This window comes from Onychostoma macrolepis, chromosome 16 (genome assembly GCF_012432095.1).
Source record: "Onychostoma macrolepis isolate SWU-2019 chromosome 16, ASM1243209v1, whole genome shotgun sequence".
In the NCBI taxonomy this organism is placed as follows: domain Eukaryota; kingdom Metazoa; phylum Chordata; class Actinopteri; order Cypriniformes; family Cyprinidae; genus Onychostoma; species Onychostoma macrolepis.
Genome location: NC_081170.1, coordinates 16,630,262 through 16,656,943, shown reverse-complemented (window position 1 = coordinate 16,656,943; position 26,682 = coordinate 16,630,262). Strand labels below are relative to the sequence as shown.

General features: G+C 42.1%; 3 protein-coding genes across 12 annotated transcripts in view; 1 reads left to right on the top strand and 2 right to left on the bottom strand.

Annotated features, from left to right (window-relative positions):
- LOC131521766 (uncharacterized) overlaps positions 1-2,733 on the top strand; it is a 29,014-nt gene extending 26,281 nt beyond the window's left edge. For 7 of the 10 annotated variants that reach the window (XR_009266363.1, XR_009266358.1, XR_009266356.1 and 4 more), the window contains 2 exons: positions 788-917; positions 2,355-2,733. The gene's annotated coding sequence lies outside the window, so the exon portion shown is untranslated. The remainder of the gene's footprint in view (positions 1-787; positions 918-2,354) is intronic. The other 3 variants (XR_009266359.1, XM_058746810.1, XM_058746811.1) reach the window with 2 other exon arrangements.
- Positions 2,734-3,639: 906 nt separating this feature from the next.
- On the bottom strand, positions 3,640-7,034 carry LOC131521763 (interferon-inducible GTPase 5-like). The gene is made up of 2 exons (XM_058746802.1): positions 7,007-7,034; positions 3,640-6,161 (listed from the first exon to the last, which is right to left on the bottom strand). The coding sequence occupies exon 2, from the start codon at positions 6,152-6,154 to the stop codon at positions 4,085-4,087; it is 2,070 nt and encodes a 689-aa protein (XP_058602785.1). The 5' UTR covers positions 6,155-6,161; positions 7,007-7,034; the 3' UTR covers positions 3,640-4,084.
- Positions 7,035-9,891: 2,857 nt separating this feature from the next.
- Positions 9,892-13,421, bottom strand: LOC131521768 (interferon-gamma-inducible GTPase 10-like). The gene is made up of 2 exons (XM_058746813.1): positions 13,390-13,421; positions 9,892-11,247 (listed from the first exon to the last, which is right to left on the bottom strand). Exon 2 carries the CDS (start codon positions 11,238-11,240, stop codon positions 10,386-10,388), a length of 855 nt encoding a protein of 284 aa, XP_058602796.1. The 5' UTR covers positions 11,241-11,247; positions 13,390-13,421; the 3' UTR covers positions 9,892-10,385.
- Between the last annotated feature and the right edge of the window lie 13,261 nt (positions 13,422-26,682).

Here is a 26,682-nt window from a genome sequence, read left to right as displayed (position 1 = left end):
GTTCAACCTGCCACAGGAGCTGCTGAAACAGTTTTATTCAGCTGTTATTGAGTCGGTTCTGTGCTCCTCTATAACTGTCTGGTTTGGGTCAGCCAGCAAATCAGATTTGAGAAGACTTCAACGGACTGTTAGGACAGCAGAAAAGATCATTGGTGTGCACCTGCCCAGCCTTCAGGACTTGTACAACTCCAGAGTGAAGAAACGGGCAGGTAACATCATCAAAGACCCCTCTCACCCCGGACACAACCTGTTTGCACTTCTCCCTTCAGCCAGACGCTACAGATCTCTGTGCACTAGAACATCTGGCATAAAGACAGTTTTTTCCCCCATGCCTTCTCCAGTTTAAATAGCTAACACATGGATCATTACCTGTGTTCTGTAATTCATTCTGTAATTCATTCTCCATCTTTAATTATTGCCTCTTTCTCAAGTATCATGTAAATACATATACATATCTGTTTATTTATACAGCTGTATATGAAGTAAATAATGCACAAATATGTACATAAATCTACTGTTCCAGATTCATACACATTATTATTATTATCTATTGTTAAGTCTCACTATTTAAATGTTTTTTTTTCTGTTCTCATGTCAGATGTGTATGTATGTATGTACCAGGAGCACCTTAAAAAAACCACAACAAATTCCTTGTGTGTTTGCGCACACCTGGCGAATAAAGCTAATTCTGATTCTGATTCTGATTCTGATTTACATTTATTTTATTGAGCTAGTTTCATTCAATACTGAACTTTATTCTAAAGCTTCTGCTTGTTTTTATGTGCAGATGTTTTGTAGGAATCAAAACACTCACTGGATACAAGACGGATATACAGAGGCAAAACAAGTGGAAAGGTCTCAGAGAAGAGGGACAACCCTCATTTGTGTGCTTATCTCAGAAAGTTGATGGACTTTCAGTATGTATTTATTAAATTGTCTTTTGCAGGAATATTCTAAATGTAATATAACATAAGCTCAAACAACAGAATTTGTGGTATAATGTTGATTCCAGCATTTTATTTTAATCCTTTAACCAAAATTATACAAATTCTGTTGATTGACCTTAATTTTTTTATAGAAAGTAAATGTTCTACTCAGAATATGGCTTATTTTTTGTGATATAACAGTTATTTGTAGTTATTTTGTGATGCTATGTTATTTTTATGATAAGATTTTAACTGTTGAAAGACTGACATTTTTATTTTTACCAGTAAAAGCCTTGCAATGTCTTTCTGACAGTTTTAATAAATATTTATTTGCAACATCTTTGACTTGGTTTTTATTCATTTGTATATAGTTCTCATGATAATTAATTTAAATCAGTATTTTACAGTTTACTGTTCAAATTATTCTTTGCAGCATTTTCATTGTTAAATTATTACAACATCATCTTGGATTTAGGGGTATTTACAGGATTTTATTGGCAACTTTTGTTGCCAGGTAAATACTGTACTTTCGTGAGATTACAAACTATTGCTGTAATATAAACTACAAGTTTAATTCAATGCTACTGTAAAAAATACTACAAATTACCGTATTTCACATACAGCAATTAACTGTGATTTGCTTTGCAGTATTATACTGTAATCCATTTTACAGCAATTAACATCATTTTTACAAGATTTTATTGGCAACTTTTTTGCCAGTAACATCCTGTAAATTCTACGGTACATTTTTTACAGTGTAAGGTAGTTGTTAAGTTTAGGTATTGGGTAGGATTAGGGATGTAGAATAAGGTCATGTAGAATAAGGCATTAATAATTACTACTAATAAATGGCTTATATTGTAGTAATATGCATGCTTATAAGCAACTAGTTGAGAGACCCTAAAATAAAGTGTTACCGTTATGACTTTACTTGTTGAGGCAATAGAACTATTAACTGATTGTTAAGTAATATGTCATTGTGGTTATAGATTTTGAATTAGTCATGTGCCTCAACAAGTAAAGTCACAACATAATGATACCCATGCAAATCATTAGCTAATGATTAATTAAAGCAGACAACTGGATAATAACAATTTATTGATTACTTAATCTATGAATCATATAGAATGTCCATTTGTTGCTGATGCAGTAATTATTAATAAATGGTTGTTCTTCATGAGTTATACATTAACTCATGACTATCTGTGCATTAGTTAAGCATTAATTAATAGTGTCACCATATTGTAAAGTTTTATCCATATCTCTGCTATGTGCTCTGTTTCGTTTGTACTATTTTTGTTTTAAATAATTTTCTTCTGTCTGCTTATGCTAGACATGTGGCCTGTCCTGTCGTATCAAGATCCTATTTGTGTCCTCCTACATTGGAGGCTTACTATTTGATTTTGTTCCGTCTTGTTCTCTGCCCAGTTTTACCTGTGCCTGCCACCCACCATTCTCTGTCTGCATGGTTTTGACTTGTGCCTGGCGACTGGTTTCTGCGCTTGCCCTTTCCCACTGGATTTGTTTATCTTTATTGGACTGTCTACTGACCTTCTCGTCTGCTCTCCCCTGTCCGCTGTGTTCTCCAGTCCCGAGTCGGCCTCATCAGCTGGTGACCTGATGACTGTTTCAGCTGCTTTTCTTTTGTTCAACAAATGTTGTCAAATGCTCTCAAATTTGTAGTCTGTTATATTTGAGCTTAATATAATTAATATACTCTATATTAATGGGCTTTTTTTCTTCAAATGTATGTTTTGGTAGTGTAATTATATGTATGCAATGTTTTAATAAAGTTTGATTATATGAACTTGTATGGAATTTTTCCTCTTTAAAGTTTCATAGCTAGTTTTACATTAAAAATAACAATTAATGATTAACAGTATTTAAAAAAGTGTTACATATTCATCTTGTGTATGATTATTAAGAGATTGACCACAAAAAAATAAATACATAAAAAAATAAGACGCAGAAAAGGTAATATAATATTTATAATCTGGCATAAAAATAAATGTGGTCGGAACGTCGTCTCGCAGTTGCTGAATGTCGCGCAACAACGTTGCTACAGACCTTTCGCGTCTTACAATTCAACGTTGCTACAATGTCGCGAGCACGTAGACGGCAACGTTGCCACAGTAAAAATGGAACGTGGCATTTTGGTTAAATCCCTAATTAAATGTGTTTGTTGGGTTAGGGATTTAACCAAAATCCCATTCAAAAAACCCATCGACTCTGGGACGTTGGATCCGGAAGTGCTAAAATGCTGACTCGCTTCCAGGTTTTCGCCTACAAAGTGACGTCATAGTTCCCCCCACTCTATTCAACGGAGCCGTACAGCAGCTGTTTCGCGGTCGCGCATTGGCTGTTATAAGTGCTGACGCAATCATATAGCCGTCATCATCCCGATTTAAATCTTAAATATCAAACATGTTTGATATGATCGGGGCGTCCCCGATTTGTGTGATAGAGGATCGGGAGGTGCAAAATTCACATTACCAGATAATCCGCGCTGAACATCGGGACCGATCGAGGTGCTGGACAAGATTTTTCCTCCGATTCTCGGGAGGGGGAAATCGGGCTAAAAATCATGTAGTGAGCCAGGCATAAGGAATTGCCTATTGCAAAGCGTTTAACCCATAAACTGTTTCAGTTTTTGTCGCTGCAGAGTAAAAACGAGTAGCCTAAATGTTTTTATAATAAAAGCTACACACACCGTTTAATTTTTTATTATGTATGAGACATTAGCCTGTACATCATTAAATATCAAATAGAAATAAATAAACAATGAAAAATTAAACTGTCAGCTAATTGTGACCAGATTCCTGTAAATAGTTTATAAACAGAGGACATACAGTAGTAGCTTAATTTCTATACACACTCAGCACACAATCTAACAAACAACACAATTAGTCCATGATTCAGATAAAAATGTTTATAGGCATCTTTTATAGGAAGTAAATCTATGAACAAAAGCAATTTAAGACTTACATTTTTAAGATAATAAAGAAACATGTTCAGAACAGTTATTAGATGCATGCAGCTCAGCTTCTTGAATGGCAGCAACATATGTTATGAGTGAATGTGACTACACACAAAATGTCAAAAAGGCTTAACAAAAATGACCAATGGCATGACCTCTTGACTGATCCCAATCTGTGATTTTAGTAGACATCAATCAGACCTGCCACTTTCAGCACTTCTTTGGCTGTATCAGCGAGATCCTGAACGCCTGCTCGCAGAAGGTTCAGTGTTGCAGAATAAGACATTTCTGCAGTTTTTTTACTCCCTACAACAGGAACCATGCTCCACGCAAATTTAACAGCTGCTTCCCTGTTTGTCAGTGCTGATAGCTCCTTATTACTGAGTTTCTTTTGCCCAATAGCAATCACTAGAGGTGACTTTCTTACAGATTTGAGGGATGGATTGTTGACTCTCACCGAAAGCTTATCTATTGATTCATCATCCAGACCGAATGCATAGTAACACTTAGTGAAGAAAGCCAGCAAAATGGCAGCGTCACAAGCTATGGAAAGACCAGGCACTGGAGCCACAGCAATGGAACCAGAAGCGACGGCAGCCGACCAGGTTTGCTTCATAAACAGTTCGATTTTCTTGTCCAGAATCTTGGAGGAGTATATTGGCAAAGACAAAATCAAAGCATCTCTCTTCTGAGCAGGTAGCTGTTTCTCCAGTGTGTCGACGAGGGTTTGAAAATCATATTTGTGCAATTCAAAAGAGGAAATCAGGAAAATTTTTGGTTTTGGGTTATCCATATCCTTAAGGTAACTATGGCAGTTCTCACGAATATGTGAGAGAGCTTTCTGCTCATCAAAGTCTTTCCTTTGAGATTCCGCTTGAATGTCATTGTCAATCTTGGAGCGGAGAAAGTAGAACAACTTCTTCTTCTCTTTAATTGCTTTAGCCAGCATGATGTCATTTTCTTTGAATCTCTCTGAGGAGATGATGATGAAGAAGTCAAAGGTGTCAAGTTTCACCTCCTTTAGATATTTTTTGGCTTTAAATTTGGGACTTCCAGTCCCTGGCAGATCCCATAATTTTACACTGGGCATTGTAGGATGTTCGTACACTGTTGATATCATTGTTGTCTCAGTTACTCCTGTGGGAGCTGCATTGTCGTCATCAGGTTTCAGACCTCGTATTGCATTGATAAAGCTGGATTTTCCTGCTCCAGTTGATCCTGTAACAGCAATGTGAAGTGTGACGTTGTCCAGTTTCTTCATTTGTTCTTTAACACTTTCTGTTTCATAAACGTATTCAGCAGAACAAGGGAGAAAAACATCGGGTACTTCATATAGATGCTCCTCTTCTTGCTTTTTAGGTGTTGTGTTTATACTTTCCCTCTTCTCAGTGCTTTCTGATTTTAAATGAATGTTCTCTTTTGCTTTACACAGAAACACATTATCTGTGTCATCTTGTGACTTCTTGGCATCTGGACACACTGCTCCACTGAGCAATTCTTGCTTCTGTATCTCCACAACCTCCTCATTTTCCTCTTTAGTAGCGACTTTGTTTAATGGTTCACTGAGATTAGTCTTATTAGGTTTTTCTGTCAAAAAATCTTTTTCCATTATAGTAGCTTGTGGCTCTTGAAAATGGTCTGTTTCGACACTGTCAGGTTGTTTTGTTTTGTGAATGTCTGTAGCTTTTCCACACTCAATCATTTCCTTTGCTTCTTCATTTGTCATTGGAACTGAAATTCTCGGTTCTCTTTGCTCTTCTTTATTAACAGCCTTCACGTGTTGTTGTTCTGTGGTCACTTCACATGGATCCTCAGCCTCGGTTTGCTCATTTTGCTCCTCAAGACATTTTTCCATCTGTATCATGTCAAAATGACACATTTCTGCTTTTTCTGACTGATCTTCAGTTGTTTCATTTGTTATGTGTATCACTTCTTTCTCTGCTGGCTTTTCTTTACCACTCTGCTTTTTTTCTCTCAGCCTTTCTCTTTCCTTCACATCATTAAGTTTTGATTCAACAATGTCCAGTAATGAACTACTTTGTTTTGGTTTCTCTGGTTGTTTCTCCATAGTTTTGATGAGTTTTGATTGGATGATTCCCAGGGACTCCAACAATTCTGTGTCTCTCTGTTGCACTTTCAACACAATGTCATCGTGAAAGGATTCAGTGAGGTTATCGGCTACTTCTATATGATCAGGATTTGTGTAGATTTTGAGGAAAGGGTCCATAAAGACATTGACTTCATCTGACATGATGACTCTGAAAAAGCAAAGAAACTGGCTAAATGTCAAGAAGCATTCAAGGGTTTGCACTTGAAACTTCTAGTGAAACGTTTGTACATTAGTTCTGCAGTAGTAGTGCCTTTATTTTTGTGTCTAATTTCATTCTTTTATCTTACGATGTTCTGATCACTTATTAGATGTCGCTGTCTACACATGTCTTGTAATAATTTACAAACCATTCAGTACAAAATAGATAAAGTACTTATCATATAAATTATCATGTTATTATAAAATAACGTTATTATCATACAAGTAAACACGTTATCTTTTCCCTTTAAATTAAGTCAATATAATTCATATATTGAGACTTCTCATAGTGCTTATGCATTTAAAGGTGCACATATTCTTTTTAATGTTGCGCTGACACCTAGTGGAGTACATACAGTATCGTACAAATACAAAGGTAAATTTGCTAAAAAATGTATAGAAACCATTGTCGAAATTCTGTAACCCATTATTTATTTATTTTGCGAGCGAAATTCAGCTGGAAGAGTGTTACCGAGATAAAGTGTAGACCAGCCCCATGTAGAATAAAACTTTTATTTATTCTCATGACTGGAACCTCATGAGCAGTATATTTTATATTTTCAAACAAACAAACACATAAATAATTAAACAACCCCCTACTTTCTGTACAGCATTATAAGTAAATATATATTGGTAACTATGTGTTTTCCTATACACCAATAATAGGCTATGTAACGCTTTGCTACGTAGGCTAAATCTAATTCTTCAGGATTGCTTGTTTTATATGTGATCAATAGCCTACATAAATAAGCAGTCAACTTTTCTATTTTTGCATTCATAATAAGACAAACTCACCTTATCTGTGCGGGTGGTTATAATATCGGTATCTCTGCATGTCTCAAAATGATATAGCTGTTTATGAAAAAGGTGTAGGTGTGGATTTAGGGTGTGGTTTAGAGAACATCTGAGAACTGAGGCTAAAGTTTTGCTAGAACTACTTTATAAGAAAACAAACATTTTCTCAATTATATATGAATTCAGTGACATGCTTTAGTCGATTACCCCAGAAAATAGTCAGTAAATTTGTAAAACAAAACAAAAGTGTTAATACACTTGCAACAGAAGTCAACAGAGTATTTCTTGTATATGTATGTTTATGTGCATTTTAAAATATATGCTGACCATATTTAAATATTTCCTGTACATTCTAACTTATCTACATATTTTTTTTCTTTTTTTTTTTAAGTAATGTCTACATTTTGTCTGTATGCTATTTCCAAATAAAACACAAAGCTATTCCAAACATGCACATTTCCACATGAATGTTGTTTAGCAGGAAGTGTATTACTGGAGGCAGATCTTTTTTTTTTTCTTACATAAAACCGCAGAACACATTAATCAAAGACACTCCGTCAGGCATGTATGCTTTCATATGAGTAATGTTGATAATGCATCCACAGTGTATCAAAGGCAGCAGATTCAAGCATGAAGCATTTAAAATGCTGAATTTTTTTTTTTGGGGGGGGGGGGCAATGAATTAAATGCTTTAAATCTTACATTATGTTTTTGCATGCTTTACAAACTTAAATAACTTTATTTAATATATGTGTTCCTGGTTCATGTAGGTCTGTTTTGCAACTTTCAGCACCTTCGATTTTGAGAAGTTTCAAAGTCGTAGAACAGGATATTTCTGTGGCTCTTTTACCAGCAATGGCATGCATCTCATGCAAAACAAACGGCTTGTCGTTATTCAGGTTTTTTTCTCTCATTTGAGGCTTGTGTTTAATTCATGGACAATCTTTAAGCAAACAAAATAAATATCTTTTTCCTAAATAAGCACACTGTCATTTTTGTTTGAATTTTGCTGAGGTCTTAATATGCAATTTAAAATTTTATATTTCCTTTTTTTTAATATTTAATATTTTTTTTATGTATCATAGTAAGTAGTTAAGTACATTTTAAGTACATTTCTTTTGACCTAACTCCGTTTTTTACATGTCTATTTGAGCACAAATTGTGCACTCCTGATTGTTTAAATAACTCTTTTGTCATTTTATCCGAGTTCTTTTTCTTTCTTTCTTTCTTTCTTTCTTTCTTTTTTAAAGTTCTTACTGCTGTTAATAAAAGTTTTTATGTGACACCTATTCACTTCATTGATATGAGGGGTGACTTCAGATGAGTGACATCTGTTAAAAATGGTCAAAATGAATAGGGTATTAAAATTTTAAGTGATAATGTGTACCATAGTAAAATTCTGTGTATAGTAAAATAGCATGATGCTTGAATTCATGTTGCCCAGGGGTCATGTATTGTGCATTATTTAAACTTTATGATATGATAGTGCAAGATTCCAGGTCATATTTAATTCCAAATTGTTACATTTCTTCCAGAAGTATTATGTAGCAATAATTTACGTAATATGAAATATTTAATACTGAACATTATATCTTTCTATATCTGTAGCTATTGACATTTATGCTCAGTATTGCTGTTAAGGTTTTGATTTTATCTCTTGAAATTGGTGATGATCAGATATGTGTAAAAAAATCACTCAGATAGGAATGAATGATGTAAATACTTTCCTCACATGTAGACTACATATGTAGGCGTATTTATGATGGTGCTTTTCATTCCTGACTTTATTCCATACAGGTGACTTTTGGATAGATTTGTAGCCTTATTCTAGTTTTCAATTGTATTTGTAAGCACATAAATTAAAAAAAGACAAAAAACTGAAAAAAAGGAAAATAACATATAATTTATGGTGTGAATTTGAAAAAACTTACAAAAAATCTTTTGTAATTTTTAATTTCAACTCTGTAATTTCAACACTGCTGTTTTTAAATGTGTATTTCAGACATGATGCATTTGATTAAATTAAATGATCTACAAATAAATTATATTTGTTAATTTGAATTTTTGTTTTAATTTGTCATTATATAGTGATGGTAAATTACATATGTAATTATAACAGTAATAACAGTAATGTGAGTATAACATATACTTATGTATAGCAGTAATCTTTTTTGCATAGCTTGTTGAATTTCAGCACAGTTTAAATCTAGGTTGATGCACCTGTAATTGACAGCATGGAGAATTGTTGGGCATGATGAGCATTTTAGCCTTCAAGATTTATATGAGGAATTCGTTCTTATTCGGGTAGAGAGGATTCTTGGTGATCAGGCTAATTTCTTGAGTTTATCTTGATCTTATTTTGAGTCTATCTTTTTATCGTTGTTCTATTGTTATTATTATCTGTTAATTGTATGTCTGCAGCAACATGTAGTCCACAACAATTCTCCTCTTGAGGACAATAAAGGATACTACAACTAGAATTTGAATTGACCAGAATACAAGTATTTGGAAAGTAAATGTTGACTTAGATCATTTCATTTTAAATTGTGTTTTTTTTTTTTTTCGTATAAATTTATATATCTAATAAGGTTTATTCATTGCACGTCCAGCATACATGTGGTATATACAGTGCATACAGTTATATATACAGACACAAATGAAAGAAACTGGCAAAATTAGAAAGTGTTGTTTACATTGTTAAAACAAACTGTTTTAATTTCAAATGCACATTCATGATCACATTTCAGTATTTTTATTTTATTTTAATCTTAATTACAAAAAAGAGTACAGTTAGTATGATTACTTTATATTTTTAATCATACAAGACATATTTACTGCAACAACATTATATTAGTTATTATATGATTTTTAAACATGATCTGAGGTTAATTTTCACGTATTAGGCAAGCTGTGAGACTGAAAGAACACATTTGGTGTCTTCTGCCATCTCATTGAGTCCCATATTAAGCAGGTAGTGCACAGAAGCGATGGCCGTTCCTCCTGCTGGTAGAGCTCCTCCTGGCAGCAGAGCCATTACGGTCCCCAGCGTCTTGGCTATAGCAATCATTGGTTTAGACAGCATATCAATCACAATATCCTCAGTGGCCCCCTCTTTGAAGCGTGATGTCTTAGCGGCTTTTAGCTGCTCCACTGGTTTGTTCACTCGTTCTGATAGCACCTCTAGAGCCTGATTTGATAAACCGAAGCCTGTGAAGACTTGCTGAAAAAACTTCTTCATGATGCCGTAATCACAGGCCAGTGACAATCCCGGGATGGGAGCTATCGCCCCGACGCCGGCCGCAAATGCATTTAGCCAAATCATTTTCTTGTAGTATGTTTTCTTCTTTGTGAGGGCCTCTAGAGAATAAACAGGCAGAGACTAAATGAGAGCAAATTTCTTGTTCTCTGGAAGTTCATCTTCGAGGGTGTTGATCAGCTTCTGAAAGTCATATTCTTCCAAATTAAATGAAGAGACTAGGAATATTTTGGGTATTCCGACTCTCAATAGGTTTGCTTTACAATCCTCTCGGATGTTTTCGAGCAACATCCGCTCATCAAAGCTTCTTTTGTGTGATTCAGCACGAATGTCGTTGTCAATTTTAGTGTGAATGAAATAAAATGCCTTCTTGCTCTTCTTGATGGCTCTGGCCAGCTCGATGTCGTTCTCCTTAAATCTTTCAGAGGTCACTATGAGAAATAAGTCATACGTGTGGAAATTGACATCTTTCAGGTACTTCTTTGCTCTAAATTTTGGACTACCAATTCCAGGCAGGTCCCAGATCTTCACGTTTGGCATGGAGGGATGTGGGTACATGTTGGGCTTCATGGTAGTCTCAGTTGTTCCTGTGGGAGCTGCATTCTTATCATCATTAGGAAGGCCTCTGAGGGCATTGACGAAGGAAGACTTCCCTGCCCCTGTCATCCCAGTTATAGCAATGTTAAGTGTAACATTCTCTAACTCCTTCAGTTTACTTTTCAGTTTGTTTGTTTTCTCTGCAGGTGGAGAGTCAATTATTTCCTGTAAGTCTGAGCCAAGAGAGTCTGAATCTTCTGTGTTCGATGTGGCATTAGACAATATGTCTACAAACTCTCTGGAAACCACATAAACATTTTTGTTTATGTCCTCTTCCTCTTGCTTTTTGATATCTGTGAGGTTATCAGCTACTTCTATCTGATAAGGATTGGTGTAGATTCTGAGGAAAGGGTCCATAAAGACATTGACTTCATCTGACATGATGACTCTGAAACAGCAAAGCAACTGGGTAAATGTCAAGAAGCATTCGGGGGGTTTTACTGCCAGTAAAAAACATTTCTAGTGAAACGTTCGTACATTAGTTTTGCAGTAATAGTGCCATTATTTTTGTAGCTAATTTTATAAATTCAATCTTTTATTTTATGATGTTCTGGTCAGTTATTAGAACAACGCAGCAGTTTACACTAGAGGTCGCTGTCTGCACATAGCTATGTGTTGAACGTGTAGTTTACAAACCATTCAATACAATGTACAATTTCTGACGTTATCAGAAATAAACACTTTATACTTTATATTAAATCAATATATTTAATATATTAAGACTTCTCATAGTGTTTTTTAGTTGCATTTAAAGTTGTACGGAGTACTAGGCTATTCTTTTTAATATTGCGTTGACATGGTATGAATGCAAAGGTATATTTTCAAAAGCATTCATAGAAACCACTGTAGAAATTCTGTAACCCATTAGCCTATGTATGTATGTATGTATGTATGTATGCATTTATCTATTTATTTAGCGAAATTCAGATGGAAGAGCGTTACCGAGATAAAGTAGACCAGCCAAACAAACAAACAAATAAACAAACCTCTACATTTTGTACAATAAAACAGCATTATAAATAAACATCTCTCACTATGTTTTCCTACACCAATAATAGGCTATCCTATGTAACGTGTTGCTATGGAAATCTTTCTAATTCTTCAGGATTGCTTATATGTGTTTTATATGTGTTCAATAGCCTACCCTGCTGAAAAAAACTAAACAATAGAAGCGCAATAGAAACCATCACAGAAATTCTAATGGTTTCCAATATAAACCATTAGCTTTTTCCAGGAAAACCATTACAAAATTCCTTTTTGTAGTGTGTTTTGGGCATTTTTCCAATAGTATTTAACATCCCACCAATAGAATCCATCACATACCAGTAGACACCATTATTTCCATTAAAACCAATACAATTCCCATTATAACCATTAAAACCATTACATTTTCTAATGTGTTTTGGGCAGGGTTCTATTGGTTTTATCAGCAGGGTACATAAATAAGCAGTCAACTTTTCTATTTTTGCATTCATAATAAGACAAACTCACCTTATCTGTGCACAGATGGTTATAATATCTGTATCTCTGCATGTCTTAAAATTATGTGGTAGCTGTTTATGAAAAAGGTGTAGGTGTGGTTTAGAGAACATCTGAGAACTGAGGCTAAAATCTAGTCAGAACTACTGTTTTAGTAAACTGATATTGCCTCAATTAAATATGAATTCAGTGGCATGCTGTCAATTACCACAGAGAATAATCTGAAAATTTGTAAAAGAAAACAAAAGTGTTGATACACTTGCAACAGAAGTCAACAGAATATTACTTGTATGTGTATGTGATTGTGTGCATTTTAAAATATATGCTCACCATATTTAAATATTTCCTATATTCTGTACATCTTATCTACACCTTTTTCTTTTTTAAATAATATCAACATTTGGTCTGTTTGCTATTTACAAACAAAACACAATTCCAAACATGCACATTTCCACATGAATGTCGTTTAGCAGGAAGTGTTTTACTGGAAGTAGATCATATATATATATATATATATATATATATATATATATATTATTATTATTATTTTTTTTTATTTTTTTTTATTTTTTTGTAATGCATGTCATGTGGCAAATGCATGCGTAAATGAACATATCGTTTGACATTACTAAAAATGTAAATTAAAATGCTTTACATAAAAAGAGAGTTACGAATGTAACTGCGGTTCTATGAGTTCTGGATGACCGCCAGAGGCAGTGCTTCACACTGAATTTTATCTCATCGCAAATGCACTACTCGAGTCTAATACAAACAAAGTCCCTCATGACCAGGGGTCCGTTCTTCGAACGTCGCTAACTCCGTTACAGGGCTCTCAAGTCTCACGCAATCGGAGTGAGACTCACGCATTTCAACCAGTTCACACGCTCTCACGCCACACCTTGTATTTCTCACGCTGAGAAGGGATAACTTGTCCCGCTACAATTACTATGCAATTAATATACCATTAATAGATGAGGGAATACTGAGGTAAGTTTTCTGCCGAGTTCATAGCTCTCTCGACTCTGTAGTTATAGAGTTAAATGCCACCTACCAGCCAATCAGAAATTAGGATGTTGTTGTTTCCGTTTAAATTACGCGATTCTACAGCAAGCGGGTTCGTTACTAAGCAATATGGATGCGCGCGCACATGGAGTGTAAATTGGAAGAGAAAGATCTGATGAATGCTGTAGGTAACCCCTTCATTTATTTTTTCGATTTTAAGATTCCTCTACGAAATCACTTGCCTGTGAAACGATAGTGAGAGCTGATGTTTGGGGAATATAGCCAAATTCGCGCTAAAGTATTATTGATGCAGTCAAAAAAACAAAACAAAACAAACTCTCCAACTGCTTTGCAACCAGAAGCTTTAACTTAGCTTTGGCTTCCTGAAAGGAAAGTACTAGAGATGTTATAACAGTTGGTGAATCTGATAAAAGACAGACAAATTCATCCAAATAAAATAAATTGTTTTACATATTTAAAAAAGGATCAAAAATAAAAAGAAATTTGGCCCCAAACTTGTCAACAGAACAGCAGCAGTACTCAATGTACATACTGTACACACACAGTAGGATTACAGAACTTGTCCTGAACATGTATGTCAAGCTCTCTCTCTCTCTCTGTGTGTGTGTGTGTGTGTGTGAGAAAGAGAGAGAGAGAGAGAACACATTTCAGTTTATGATTTTATTTTTTTCTGTTGTGTTTGTAATCCCTAATCTCACTCCAAACTTTCGCTATAACTTGAGAGCCCTGCGTAACCCTTGTTCCCTGATGGAGGGAACAGAGACGTTATGTCGTGATGACATTATGGGGATTCACTTGGGAGCCCCAATCATCTCTGACTTTAAGAGAAAACGCCAATGAATATTGGCTAGTGGATTTTGCATACCTGAGCCACTCCCCTTGCATATGGATATAAATAGGCGACAGGTACATCCACTCTTCAGGTTTTACGCTGAACTTGTCCCTGGCCGCCAGCGATGGTTCGAGGTTGTGGCATGGGGACATAACGTCTCCATTCCCTCCATCAGGGAATGAGGGTTATGTACGTAACCGAGACGTTCCCTATCTGTCGATCACTACGAGTTATGTCGTGATGACATTATGGGGTCCATGGAAAGCGGCACAACCTGAACCTCGTCACAACCCTATGGCGTAGCAAATGTTGGCAAGTGACCGTGTGTCAGACAGCTGTTATGCAAAGGTCGTAACCTTCCCACCGCCCCCGCGCAAATTCGCTGACCTTGGTACGAGCAGGGATCACAGGTGAGTACATCGCTGCTGGAGACAGCCAAACCGCTGTCCCTTTCCCCACAAAAATTTCTTAACAGAAGGGATTTCGACCTTCAGTGAAAGATTACTTCAAGTCTTTCCTATTTGTTGTTCCGGAGAAGGGCTGTTAGAAAGGCCGGGTCTGTGCACATGCGCTACCTTTGACCTGTCCACATGCGCAGAAAGCGCAAGAGTGAGAAAAGCGCAGGAAAGTGCAAAGACTGTGATTTGAAGTGTGCGTCAATGAACAAAAGTAAGCTATCTGATTATTAAGTTAGTAATAATTGCCAGATAAACGGTTCGTTATGAATGTGTATATGGTATTATTCTGTGATTTAAGCATTTATCAGCATTAACTGCCTATCATGCACTGTCAAGCACTTTTGGATATGCCTTGCCGTCTTGATCATAATGACTTGAGTTATCACAAACTATTGTGTAATAACGTAAACAAATGTCAGATTTCATATTCCACCATATGTTACTGCCATATTAGTAACCGAATCGCTGATTATTTGAAGTTTATGTATAGGATGTTCATGCTTACATGCAGTTTATGTAAATTACATCATCAGCAGTTAAGTATGAAAGCAGTTGCCATTTCTAACCACTAGGTGGTAGTGTTGTCATTCACTACAAGTTCATTGTTGTTTATATCGTTTGGTTCTTTGATAATATTTAACCTGGGAATTTAATAAGAAATTAAGCATTTTATGTGAATGTCTTTGGAATAATATTTTGAAACATGTAACTTAATTTACCTCTTATTCTTTTTCTATTGTAGACCACACACACTCTCACAAACAAATACCTAATTGGTCATCTGTAATGTCCATGTATAGCGGTGTTGTGTGTATCTTGGTTGCAAATGACTCTTGCGCTAAGAGAAATTAAACTCTTTGAACGAAACTGATCAGACCCTGTGTTTTGACTGACACTCCTTGAGGAAGGCTAGATATCACATCTCACCTAATACAGTCCTTTCAGTCATCCTCCAGAATAAGGGCACTACGGAGGCCACATCCTACACTACGGAGGCCACATCGGTTTACCGAGAGGGAACCTTACCATGGAAGTATACACATATGGGATTGCCTGAAGGGAATCAAGCCATATGGACACCTAGCCCAATACAGGGGCTGACCGGAGACCCGGGCAGGCTAACACCGATACTGGGCCTGGCATCAGACTGCTCCGCCCAGTCTGACTGCCGGGGGTGCTTAATGATACCCAGGGTTCACCCCTGTCCAGAACCCTGAGGCTGCCTGCCTGTTGCATGTAGCACACCAGCCCGCACTAGAGGCATCCATCGTGACAACGACATGCCGAGACACTTGTTCTAAGGGTACTTCGACCTGTAGAAAGATAAGGTCCATCCAGGGTCTGAATGAGCGACAACGCGTTGGCGTGGTAGTCACGCGAACTGTACCACGGCGTCATGCCCTTCTCGGGACTCGGAGTGTAACCTGTGCTGAAGTGGTCTCATATGAAGCAATCTGAGCAGCGAGACTGCGGTTGTGGATGCCATATGCCCCAGGAGCCTCTGAAAGTGTTTCAGTGGTGCCACCATCCTGCCTCTGAAGGAACTCAGGCAGTTCTGCATGGACTGGGCATGCTCGTTGGTGAGACACACCAACACACTCACCGAATCTAACTCCATACTGAGATAAGAGTTTCTCTGCACGGGTGAGAGCTTGCTCTTTTCCCAGTTGATCCGAAGCCTCAACTGGCTGACGTGCCAGAGCACCAGGTCCCTTTGATCGCACAACTGTTCTCACGTGGGCCATGCTTGAGACAGTTGAGGATCCTGATGCCCACTTCCTGTAACGGGGCAAAGGCGCCCTCCGTGACTTTCAAAAAGACACGAGGGGACAGGGAGAGCCCGAATGGGAGGACCCTGTACTGCCATGCCGACCCTCGAATGCAAACCGATGGTCTGTGTCAAGGGAGAATCAAGTAAGCATCCTTCAGGTTGACCGCTGCAAACCAATCCTGGGGTTGGATGCATCTGATGATGCACTTCTGCATCAACATCTTGAACGGAAGCTTGTGCGGGGCCCGATTCAAGACTTGCAGATCGTCTCGGTTACATAGGTAACCCTCGTTCCCTGAAGGAGGGAACAGAGACGTACGTCGGACTGACCGATGAATAGGAATCTCGCTAGAGAGGCCAATCTGCTTTGAGTGTAACTAAAACGAGTCAATGCATATTGGCATGCAATCACATGCAGCAGCTGCTCACCTCGCAGCGCGGGTATATAATGTATATAACGTTGCATCTGCAGCTTTTCGCTGAGGAGCCAAACAGGTAAGGCGGCAGCATCAGCGGGGTCTAGCGATTGTGGCGACGGGACGTATGTCTCTGTTCCCTCCTTCAGGGAACGAGGGTTACCTATGTAACCGAGATGTTCCCATTCAGTCGGTCACGTTCGACGTACGTCGGACTGACCGACGAATAGGAATCCCTACCAAAGCGCCACAGGAGCTGCCCCCTTCCAGCGCACTGTAGCCAGCCTCCTGTACCCCCTTGCTTAAGGACGGTGGGACAGTGCAAACACAGAGAGTGTCGATCACTGCTGTTCCCCAAAACCCATTCAGTGAGACTTTTGGATAACACTGGAAGAGCGTACCTTTTCACTGGAAAGGAACGCTGCAGAAGCCACATCCTTCCCCGAAGGAGTTATGTGGAGAAGTGCATATGGACTAACCCCGTAGGGCTGTACTACATATGGAAGTACTGGGGTGACTCCAACCTGACGAGAGGTGGGTTCTCCCAGAGGGAAAGACACGGGTTTGTTTAGGGGCAACCCGTGGAATAACCCATACATAAGCGTATGTAACGCAGCAAGTCGACACTAAGCCGGGACCTCTCCATGCCTCTTACCTGAGGTGAGAACACGGGAGGAGACCGGCTCGACACAAAGGCTGTAGAATCTAGCGAACGTGTTAGGTGTCGCCCAGCCTGCAGCTCTATAAATATCTGTCAGCAAGGCGCCACGAGCCAGCGCCCAGGAGGATGCCACGCCTCTCGTAGAGTGGGCATGCAACCTGAGCAGGCAGGGCACGCTTTGTGCTTGGTAAGCCAAGGCGATGGCGTCCACTATCACCCAGTGGGCCATCCTCTGCTTGGAGACAGCCTTTCCCTTCTGCTGGCCTCCGTAACAGACAAAGAGCTGGTCTGAGGTCCTGAGGCTTCGAGCTCTGTCTATGTACAGTCGCAAGGCACGAACTGGACAGAGCAAAGCCAGGGCTGGGTTTGCCTCCTCTGGGGGCAGCGCTTGCAGACTCACTACCTGGTCCCTGAAGGGAGTGGTAGGAACCTTGGGCACATAGCCAGGCCAGGGTCTCAGTACCACGTGGCCGTCACCCGGCTCGAACTCTAGGCACGATTCGTCAACCGAAAATGCCTGCAGGTCCCCTACTCTCTTGATGGAGACCAATGCAACCAGCAACAAAGACTTCATAGACAGAATCTTTAAGTCTGCTGACTGCAAAGTTTCAAAGGGAGCAATCTGGAGTGCTCGAAGCACCAGAGCAAGGTCCGAAGAGGGTATGGAGGGGGGTCGAGGAGGATTTAACCGTCTCGCCCCCCTAAGGAACCTGACGATCAGGCGTGCTTACCAACAGACTTACCATCGATGAGGTCGTGGCATGCGGAAATAGCGGCAGCATGAACTTTGAGGGTGGAGGGAGACAGCCTACACTTCAACCCTTGCTGCAAGAAGAAAACCACGACACCGATTGAACATTTTCGGGGGTCTTCTCAGCGAGAAGCACACCACTTGACGAACAGGTTCCACTTCAAGGCGTAAGCAAGTCTCGTAGACGGTGCACGTGCCGAAGCGATGGTGTTAAGTACCTCAGGGGGTAAGTCATCTAGAAGCTCCAGAGGTCTGGACGTGGGTGCCAAAGGGTGCCCCGTCTCTGAGAAAGAATTCCTCAGAGGAATTCACCAGGGAGGGGCTGTCGCGAGGAGCGTGAGTTCTGGAAACCAGGTCCGGTTGGGCCAAAAGGGCGCAACTAGCAGGACCTGCTCCTCGTCCTCCCTGACTTTGCACAAGGTCTGTGCAAGTAGGCTCACTGGGGGAAACGCATACTTGCAAAGGCCCCGGGGCCAGCTGTGCGCCAGTGCATCTGTACCGAGTGTCCCCCCGGACAGGGAGTAGAACAACTGGCAGTAAGAGGTAAACAGGTCTACCTGAGCATCGCCGAACTCTCCCCAAATCAGCTGGACCACCTGCGGGGTGGAGTCGCCAATCTCCCTGCAGCATAGCTCGTGAGAGCTCGTCGGCCGCACGGTTGAGCACACCAGGGACATGAATGGCGCAAAGCGACCTCAGATGCTTCTGACTCCAAAGGAGGAGATGGCGGGCGAGTTGCGACATACGACGGGAGCACAGACCCCCTTGATGGTTGATGTACGCAACGGTCGCAGTGTTGTCCGTCCGGACCAGCACATGCTTTCCCCGTAACGGCCCCTTCAGGCGGCTCAGGGCAAGGTGTACTGCTAGCAACTCGAGGCAGTTGACATGCCAATGCAGTTGGGGGCCCGTCCACACCCCTGACACTGCATCCGTGAAGACCACAGCATGCTGGGACACCTGCTCTAGGGGCACTCCTGCCCGAAGAAACAAGGGGTATGACCACGGGCTGAAAGCGTGGCGGAATTCCGGAGTGATTGCCACTCGGTACGTGCTGCGTTGCCACGCCCATCTCAGGACTCGGCCGTGAAGCCAGTGCTGAAGCGTTCTCATATGAAGCAAACCGAGCGGGGTTACTGCCGCTGCGTCTGCCATATGCCCCAGGAGCCTCTGAAAAAGTTTCAGTGGGACCGCTGTCCTGCCCCTGAATGTATTCAGGCAGTTCAACACCGACTGAACACATTCCTCTGTGAGGCGTGCTGACTGTTTGACCGAATCCAACTCCATACCAAGAAAAGAGATCCTCTGCACTGGGGCAAGTTTGCTCTTTTCCCAGTTGACCTGAAGACCCAACTGGCTGAGGTGACTGAGCACCAAATCCCTGTGTTCGCACAACTGCTCCCGAGACTGAGCAAGAATGAGCCAGTCGTCGAGATAGTTGAGGATGCGAACGCCCTGTTCTCTCATGGGAACAAGGGCTCCCTCCATGACTTTCGTGAAGACGCAGGGAGACAGGGCCAGCCCGAAGGGCAGGACCTTGTACTGATATGCTCGACACTCGAACACAAAGCGCAGAAACGGCCTGTGTCGAGGAAGAATCGAGACATGAAAGTACGCGTCCTTCAGGTCGATCGCTGCAAACCAATCTCGGGGACGGATGCACTCGAAAATGCGTTTCTGCGTGAGCATTTTGAACGGTAGCTTGTACTACTGAACGGTAGGATGACGATCTCCGCACGCAAGATATGGGCATCGACAGCTTTCACTAAAGTGAAGTGGACACCTCTGAACTTTGGGGGGATGCCGGGCGAACCGAATCGCATAGCTGAGCCTGATGGTCCGAATGAGCCAGCGAGACGGACTGGAGAGCACTAACCAGGCTCGCAGAGACTGCACAAGCGGGACCAAACGCAGGGACGCGGCTCGGGGGGCTCTCTTTGGGAGGCGGCCCGTAGCGTGCAACATTTACCTGGTTCCACGGTCGGACAGGGGGTGCAGGAGAGGCTTGGGTGACCTTCTCGAACTGCGCGCTGCTGTCCGCTGGCGATTAGAAGAGGTGGATGAGAGTGGAGCGGTTTTACCCCTCCCACTACTCTCCGAGCCCTCTTCAGACCCAGAGATGATAGAAACTGCTCTTTTGGGCAGTTGGGCCAGCGGCGGAACAGAAAGAAAAGGGAACAAAGGATTTACCACCCGGCCGTCCTCCAGGGGAAGGAGCGGTGCACTCACCATCTCCTGAAGAGCAGTCCCAACCATCTCCGGGTCGCCCGTCCTAGGGCCTCTTGCTCCTGACTTTGCCGCCCTTCTTGGCGGGGGCCTGGATGGGCTGGGGACCCCGCTTACTACTGGCTCCACGGCGCTGCTTGGGTGGAGGCTGCTGCTCCCGTGCAGGAGCCGCAGGGGGTCGCCCTCAGCGACGAGCAGGCTGAGGTGCTGCCGGCGGCGGGGTGGATGCAACAGCGGACCGCCGTGGCAGGATGTGAATGATCGTCTCAGACTGCTTCTGTACAGCCGAGAACTGCTGGGCGAAGTTCTCGACCATGTCGCAGAAGAGGCCGGTCTGGGACACGGGGGAATTAAAGGGATAGTTCACCCAAAAATGAAAATTAGCCAAAGATTTACTCATCCTAGGCGTGTCTGACATTCCTCTTTCAGATGAACACATTCGGAGTTATATTCAACATTGTCCTGTCTGTTGCAATCTGTATAATTGCAGTGAATGGTGCCCCTGTTTCTGAATCCGGAAAAAAAGTACCCATCCATCGCAAAACTACTCCACGCGGCTCCGGGGTGTTAATAAAGGACTTCTGAAGCGAAACGATGTGTTAGTTTAAGAAAAATGTAGATTCTTAAAACTTTACAAACCGTTTAGTCCAGCTTCCCGTCTCTCGAGCAGGCGCGGTCCCGACAAGGCGGTTGAGCGTATGACGTAGGCGCCGTGAAATGTGCAATGTAAGCTTTGGCTAATTTTAAGTTTGGGTGAACTATCCCTTTAAGGAACCTGACCTTGTCGGTATCCCTCATGTCAGCCAGACTAGGGGTTGCACGGTACATGTATTCGTACCGAACCGTCATGGTACGGACATCTCAGTTCGGTGCATGAAGCCTTACGACGAATACAGGCAATTCAGCCCCAATCCAGAAGGGGGCGCCTGCAGTAATGCAACGCTGTTTGATAACCGCTAGCGCCAGCAGAATAACAGCGAATGCCGAGTTGCGCACTTGAAAACAAAGCCCCCTAGACAGTGACCATGTGCTGATTCTGAACGCATCTCTCACTGACAAGGGAGTATACTTTAAAGGCTTGCGCACTCAACTGTTTGCGGAAAGGAGCTTTGTGCTCATTTATCCTACCTCTCTCATTCGTCACAAATCCAAATATTCCATAATATTTCCATATTTGCGATGTAACGTATCTGAATGTGAAACTATTATTTATTATGTAAATGCTAGGCTTTGTACTTCCGTCGTGTTCCAACGGTGACACAGAGGCGCGCGCGCTAGGGTTGGGTACCGAACTCGGTACTTTTAAGGGTACCGACCGAATTGCGTCGGTACTACCGAGTATCGATTCACACCAAATCATTCGGTACCACATTTCGGTACCTGAGAACGCATTTGGGCGCCACGAGAGAGACAGAGAGAGAGAGAGAGAGAGAGAGAGAGATGATGTCACCACTACAACTCTTTAAAACACAACACACAGGGCAAACCGAAATGTTCTGACGTGTGCTTAAATTTCTAGGGTCATGGTTTCCGAGAAGACGCGGACAGGATACGGAGTCCATTCATAAAACCGAATTTACTCTATAGCCGGAATGCCACGCAATTTGTCAAGTTTTGGATGAAAAAGAAGGTCTGTCACTTAATTCGATTCGCGATATGAACTAGTGTATGCGAATATTAAAACGCAAAAGACGGTTTAAATATGAATCCTGCATGTTCCGTTATCCTCGGTATGTATGAATGGCGGAGACGCGGTTTCGTTTACTACACAAATACTGAAGCACACGTGAACTCTGCATCTCACAACATGAACACATGAACTTACAGGCTGTTAGAGTCACTTCATGAGAATTTTACCATTACATTTGAGAAAACCAGCATATTATATTGTACACACACACTTCACGGCAACCTGTCAAAATAAAAGTGCGGTTTAACACGTAACAGAAATATATTGCTCTTGTATTACTTTTGTACTGTATAATGTACATCTTTATATATTCCACTTACTGAAAAAATTAAATAAAACAATTAAATGAAAAAAATAATTACAACCACATTAATAACTTAATTGTGGAAAAAAAATACAATTATTATTAGAACTTTTTTTAAAGGAATATTCACACAATTTTTCTACCATGTATTAATTTTAACAGTAAACCTCTGTTTGTTTGCCAAAAAATAAAATGGTTTCATTTTCATATGATTAAAAATAAATAAATGTTTAATGTCTTCATTTGATTATCAGAAAAAATAAAACCCAAAAATGTCTGGAAGAAAAAAAAAATTCTAGGGCCCTATTGTTAAAAATGTTGAAATTGAGAGTTTTGGACTTATTTTTTCACTGAAATAAATGTTTTTGTTATTACACAGAGAGAGTAAAGTACCGAAAAAAGGTACCGTTGGGTACCGGTACCGATACCGGTTCAAATGTGAACGGTACCCAACCCTAGCGCGCGCTGGTGTTTGGTTCACTTTATTTTATTTTATTTTATTTTGATAAAGTACCAACTGCGCTGTCAAGTTAGCAATGCTGGAACTGATGTGTGTGTGCTCCGGCGCGATCACTTAAACTGTTTCCTTATACCAGCAGAATCAACTTTAAACACTTATTGTCTTGTTAATAATCACTGTATAAAGGTCTGCTTTTATTTGTGTACACTCACAATAAAAACAAAACAGATTTTATGTAACATGTACAAATTTTTAATTTGCACTACTGTCTGTTCAAAATAAATGAAAAGAAACGGAGCATAGTAGATTTCTTTTTCCCCCTGTTGTACCAAAATCGTATCGAACCGTGACCCCCGAACCGAGGTATATACTGAACCGTGACATCTGTGTACCGTGCCACCCCTAAGCCAGACACAGCCAGAGATGGCGTTCCTGGACCACCAAAGTGGACATCGCACGACCCACTGACCGCGCCGTAACCTTCGTCGCCCAAAGCGTGAGGTCCGTCGCGGCACGAAGTTCCTGAAGAACTTACGGATCATGACCACCCTCGTGCAGGCCCCTCAGTTCCTTGGCCTGATGGACCTGCAACAACACCATAGCATGTAAGGCGGAAGTGGCTTCCCAACAGGCCTGGTAAGCCTTGCCGGTAAGGTCCGACGAATGCTTACAGCCCCGGGAAGGGAGAGACAGCTCCCCCCTGCCAGGTGGAGTTAGGGCACAGTTGCATAGCAACGGCCCGCTCCACAGGGGGGATGCGCGTGTAACCCTTAGATGGTTCTGCAGATCACCAGTGCCACCGCTCGCAGCAACCCTCTGAGGAGGATTGGAATGAGGCAGCGGCACTGGGACTCCGCCCCTTTGCAGGAACTGGAGTCTCGACTGCAACTCCGAGACGGTCATCTTCCCACAATGGGTACATGACTCATCCACAAACGCTGCCTCAGCGTGCGCTAAGTCCAGACACGCGATGCAGCGCTCGTGACCATCCCTCGGTGCCAGGTAACGACCGCATCCAGAAACACACAAGTAGAATGTCATCTTTAAAAAGACGCAAGCTCTACTTGTGTAAGCTCTTTTAGGGACTTTGCTCTTTTAATCAGTGCTGAAGCACACAGGGGAACGGCCGCGGCAACACAGACAAGGATTGTGCAGCCTGTCGTGTGTGCTCTCTCTCTCTCTCTCTCTCTCTCTCTCTTTCTCTCGATGACGCTCTCTTACCAGCTGTAAAAACAGCTCTTACGCGCTCTTTAAGTGCATCGTTTACCAGCTGTGAGAACAGCCTTTTCAGCTCTTTTTGCTCAAAAAAAAAGAGAAGAAAAGGAAAAATAGAGAGAATTCGACCCCCGGTGCTGTGCTGTATGCCCGCACTTCCACGCAAAAGAGATCGTCCTGCAGAGACTCGTTTAGCACTTCCAGCAGAGAACAGTGCAAGCCACACCCCCAAACTCCGTACAAGTGGCACCAAAGGGACAATCGACATACCCGCGGTGGTGCAGCAGAGGGGAGTGAGGCATTGTGTCTCCGAACTGCAGTCTCTTGGTCTCTTACCCTCGTGCATTTCGTGGGTGAGAGTGAGGAGGTAGTGCGTCGCACACTGTCAGCCTGAGAACCCGGAGGAAAAGGAAATTGCTCTTTCTTTGACAATGTAGTTACCGCTGCTCCTTGAGTCAGCAGCGGAACAGAATAAATGATTCTCCACCCGACCCTTCTCTGGGGGAAAGAGCGGCGCTGTCCTCGCCTTCTCCTGAGAAAGAGCAGCATCCCACATCTCCGGGTTGCCCATGTCAGGGCCGCTTTGTCGCCTCCCTGGACGATTTCGGGGCAGGCTGGGACACGGGGGGCGCTGCACTCCTGCGAGAGGCTCGACGCACCGGCCTAGGTGACAATTCAGCACAGGGCAGAGCAGCTCTGGAGGACGCATGAGGGCGCCCACGGCGACGAGCAGACTGGGGGCTGGCCCGTGGCTGATGGTGCATCACGCCGGGGCAAGATGTGTTGCATGGCCTCAGTCTGCTTCTGTACTGCTGAGAACTGCTGGGCACAGTCCTCGACAGTGTCGCCGAACAGTCCAGCCTGGGAGACAGGAGTGTCGAGAAAGCACACTTTGTCGACATCGCTCATCTCAGCCAGGCTGAGACGTAGATGGTGCTCTTGGGTCACAAGTGGACATCGCCTTCCCGAGGAACCGCGCTGTGACTTTTGTTGCCCATAGGGCGAAGTCAGTGACTAAGCGTAGCTCCTGCATCAACCTCGGGTTGGTACTACCTTTGTGCATTTTAGTGCCTTTGCTTGGCCACGGCAGCCTGGGAAAGCACGGCCGTCAACTCTGGGTCCGATTCGGCAGTAACGACAACACCTGAAGGGGGCCGCCCCACCAAATCTTCATCCTCAGAGGACGATTGCTCATGCCCCGACGCTGCTATCGACATCTGATCCTCTATCCAAGCACTGAATGTAACGTTGGGCACGGAGTGGCTCAGGTATGCAAAATCCACTAGCCAATATTCATTGGCGTATTCTCTTAAAGTCAGAGATGATTGGGGCTCCCAAGTGAATCCCCATAATGTTGTCACGACATAACTCGTAGTGACCGACAGATAGGGAACCGCTGTTACATTTGTAAATCTTGTTCTATTTCGTTCTTTCTGACTGGAAGAGGCAGTGCTTCACACTGGATGACTTATAACCACAAGGTCAAAAGGAGGTTCTGTTTACCTCTAAGAAGTTGAGGGCCCCAACAGGACAGCTGTTTCAAAAGTATCTGATGCAGCCACATTAATCCAGTAATATCGGGAAAATGTGTTCGTAGATGACCATGTAGCTGCCGCACAGATGTCACTTAGAGGGACACCTTTTAGTGCTGCCCAAGACGTTGAAATGCTTCTTGTTGAATGACATCTCACTGCTGATGGCAATGGACAACCACTAGACTTAAGCATGCATAAGCTTAAGCATGGGTGATAACCTCAACTACCCAATGTGACAATCTCTGCTTTGAGAGGGGCTGACCTTTTCTCGGCCCCCAAAGCAGAGAAAATTTGGTCTGGTTGGCCGGGGCTCCGGCGCGGCCTCCTCCCTCCATGAAAAAGTCGTAACAATGGTGGATGGCGAAGGATCATCATTACCCTGTCACCAGATTCCAACCAATGAGAGCATTTGGGGTGGGCCTAAGACTGCAGCAGCGCTCACATGCTCCTGATAAAATTATTTTGGCTAATTATTTAATTATTTAAGCATCAACATTCACAAACCGTTGTTCACTTATTTTTAACAGAAAAGAATGCAACGTGCTGGTAATCACGACTTCATAAGTGGGAAATGGGAAGTTTCCAACAGCACGTGAAGACAGCAGAGAAGCGCTCTCACTCAGCACAGTGGAGTACATCATTTTGTTAACTTTGTGGTTTATTATTTTAAGTTTTTGTGACACGGTAACACACGGCCCTCTCACAATATATTGCTTTACAGATCTATCACTCTTGCCGCTCAGAAATGTTCACACAATCATGCTGTTTGTATCAGAAGTTTGAGCGTGTTGAGCTCCAGGTTGTTAAGACTGCACCGGCTGCTCAACCTCCAGTCTGTAAGCAGACTCGTCACTGTCCTGAATGAGGCCGATCAGTGTGGTGTCGTCTGCAAACTTCAGGAGCTTGACAGAGGGGTCTTTAGATGTGCAGTCGTTGGTGTAGAGGGAGAATAGCAGTGGGGAGAGAACGCAGCCCTGAGGAACTCCAGTGCTGATGGTACGG

Bases quoted from the DNA above. Each gene is read 5' to 3' on its own strand.
- LOC131521768 (XM_058746813.1), bottom strand. From the start codon at position 11,240: ATGTCAGATGAAGTCAATGTCTTTATGGACCCTTTCCTCAGAATCTAC.
- LOC131521763 (XM_058746802.1), bottom strand. From the start codon at position 6,154: ATGTCAGATGAAGTCAATGTCTTTATGGACCCTTTCCTCAAAATCTAC.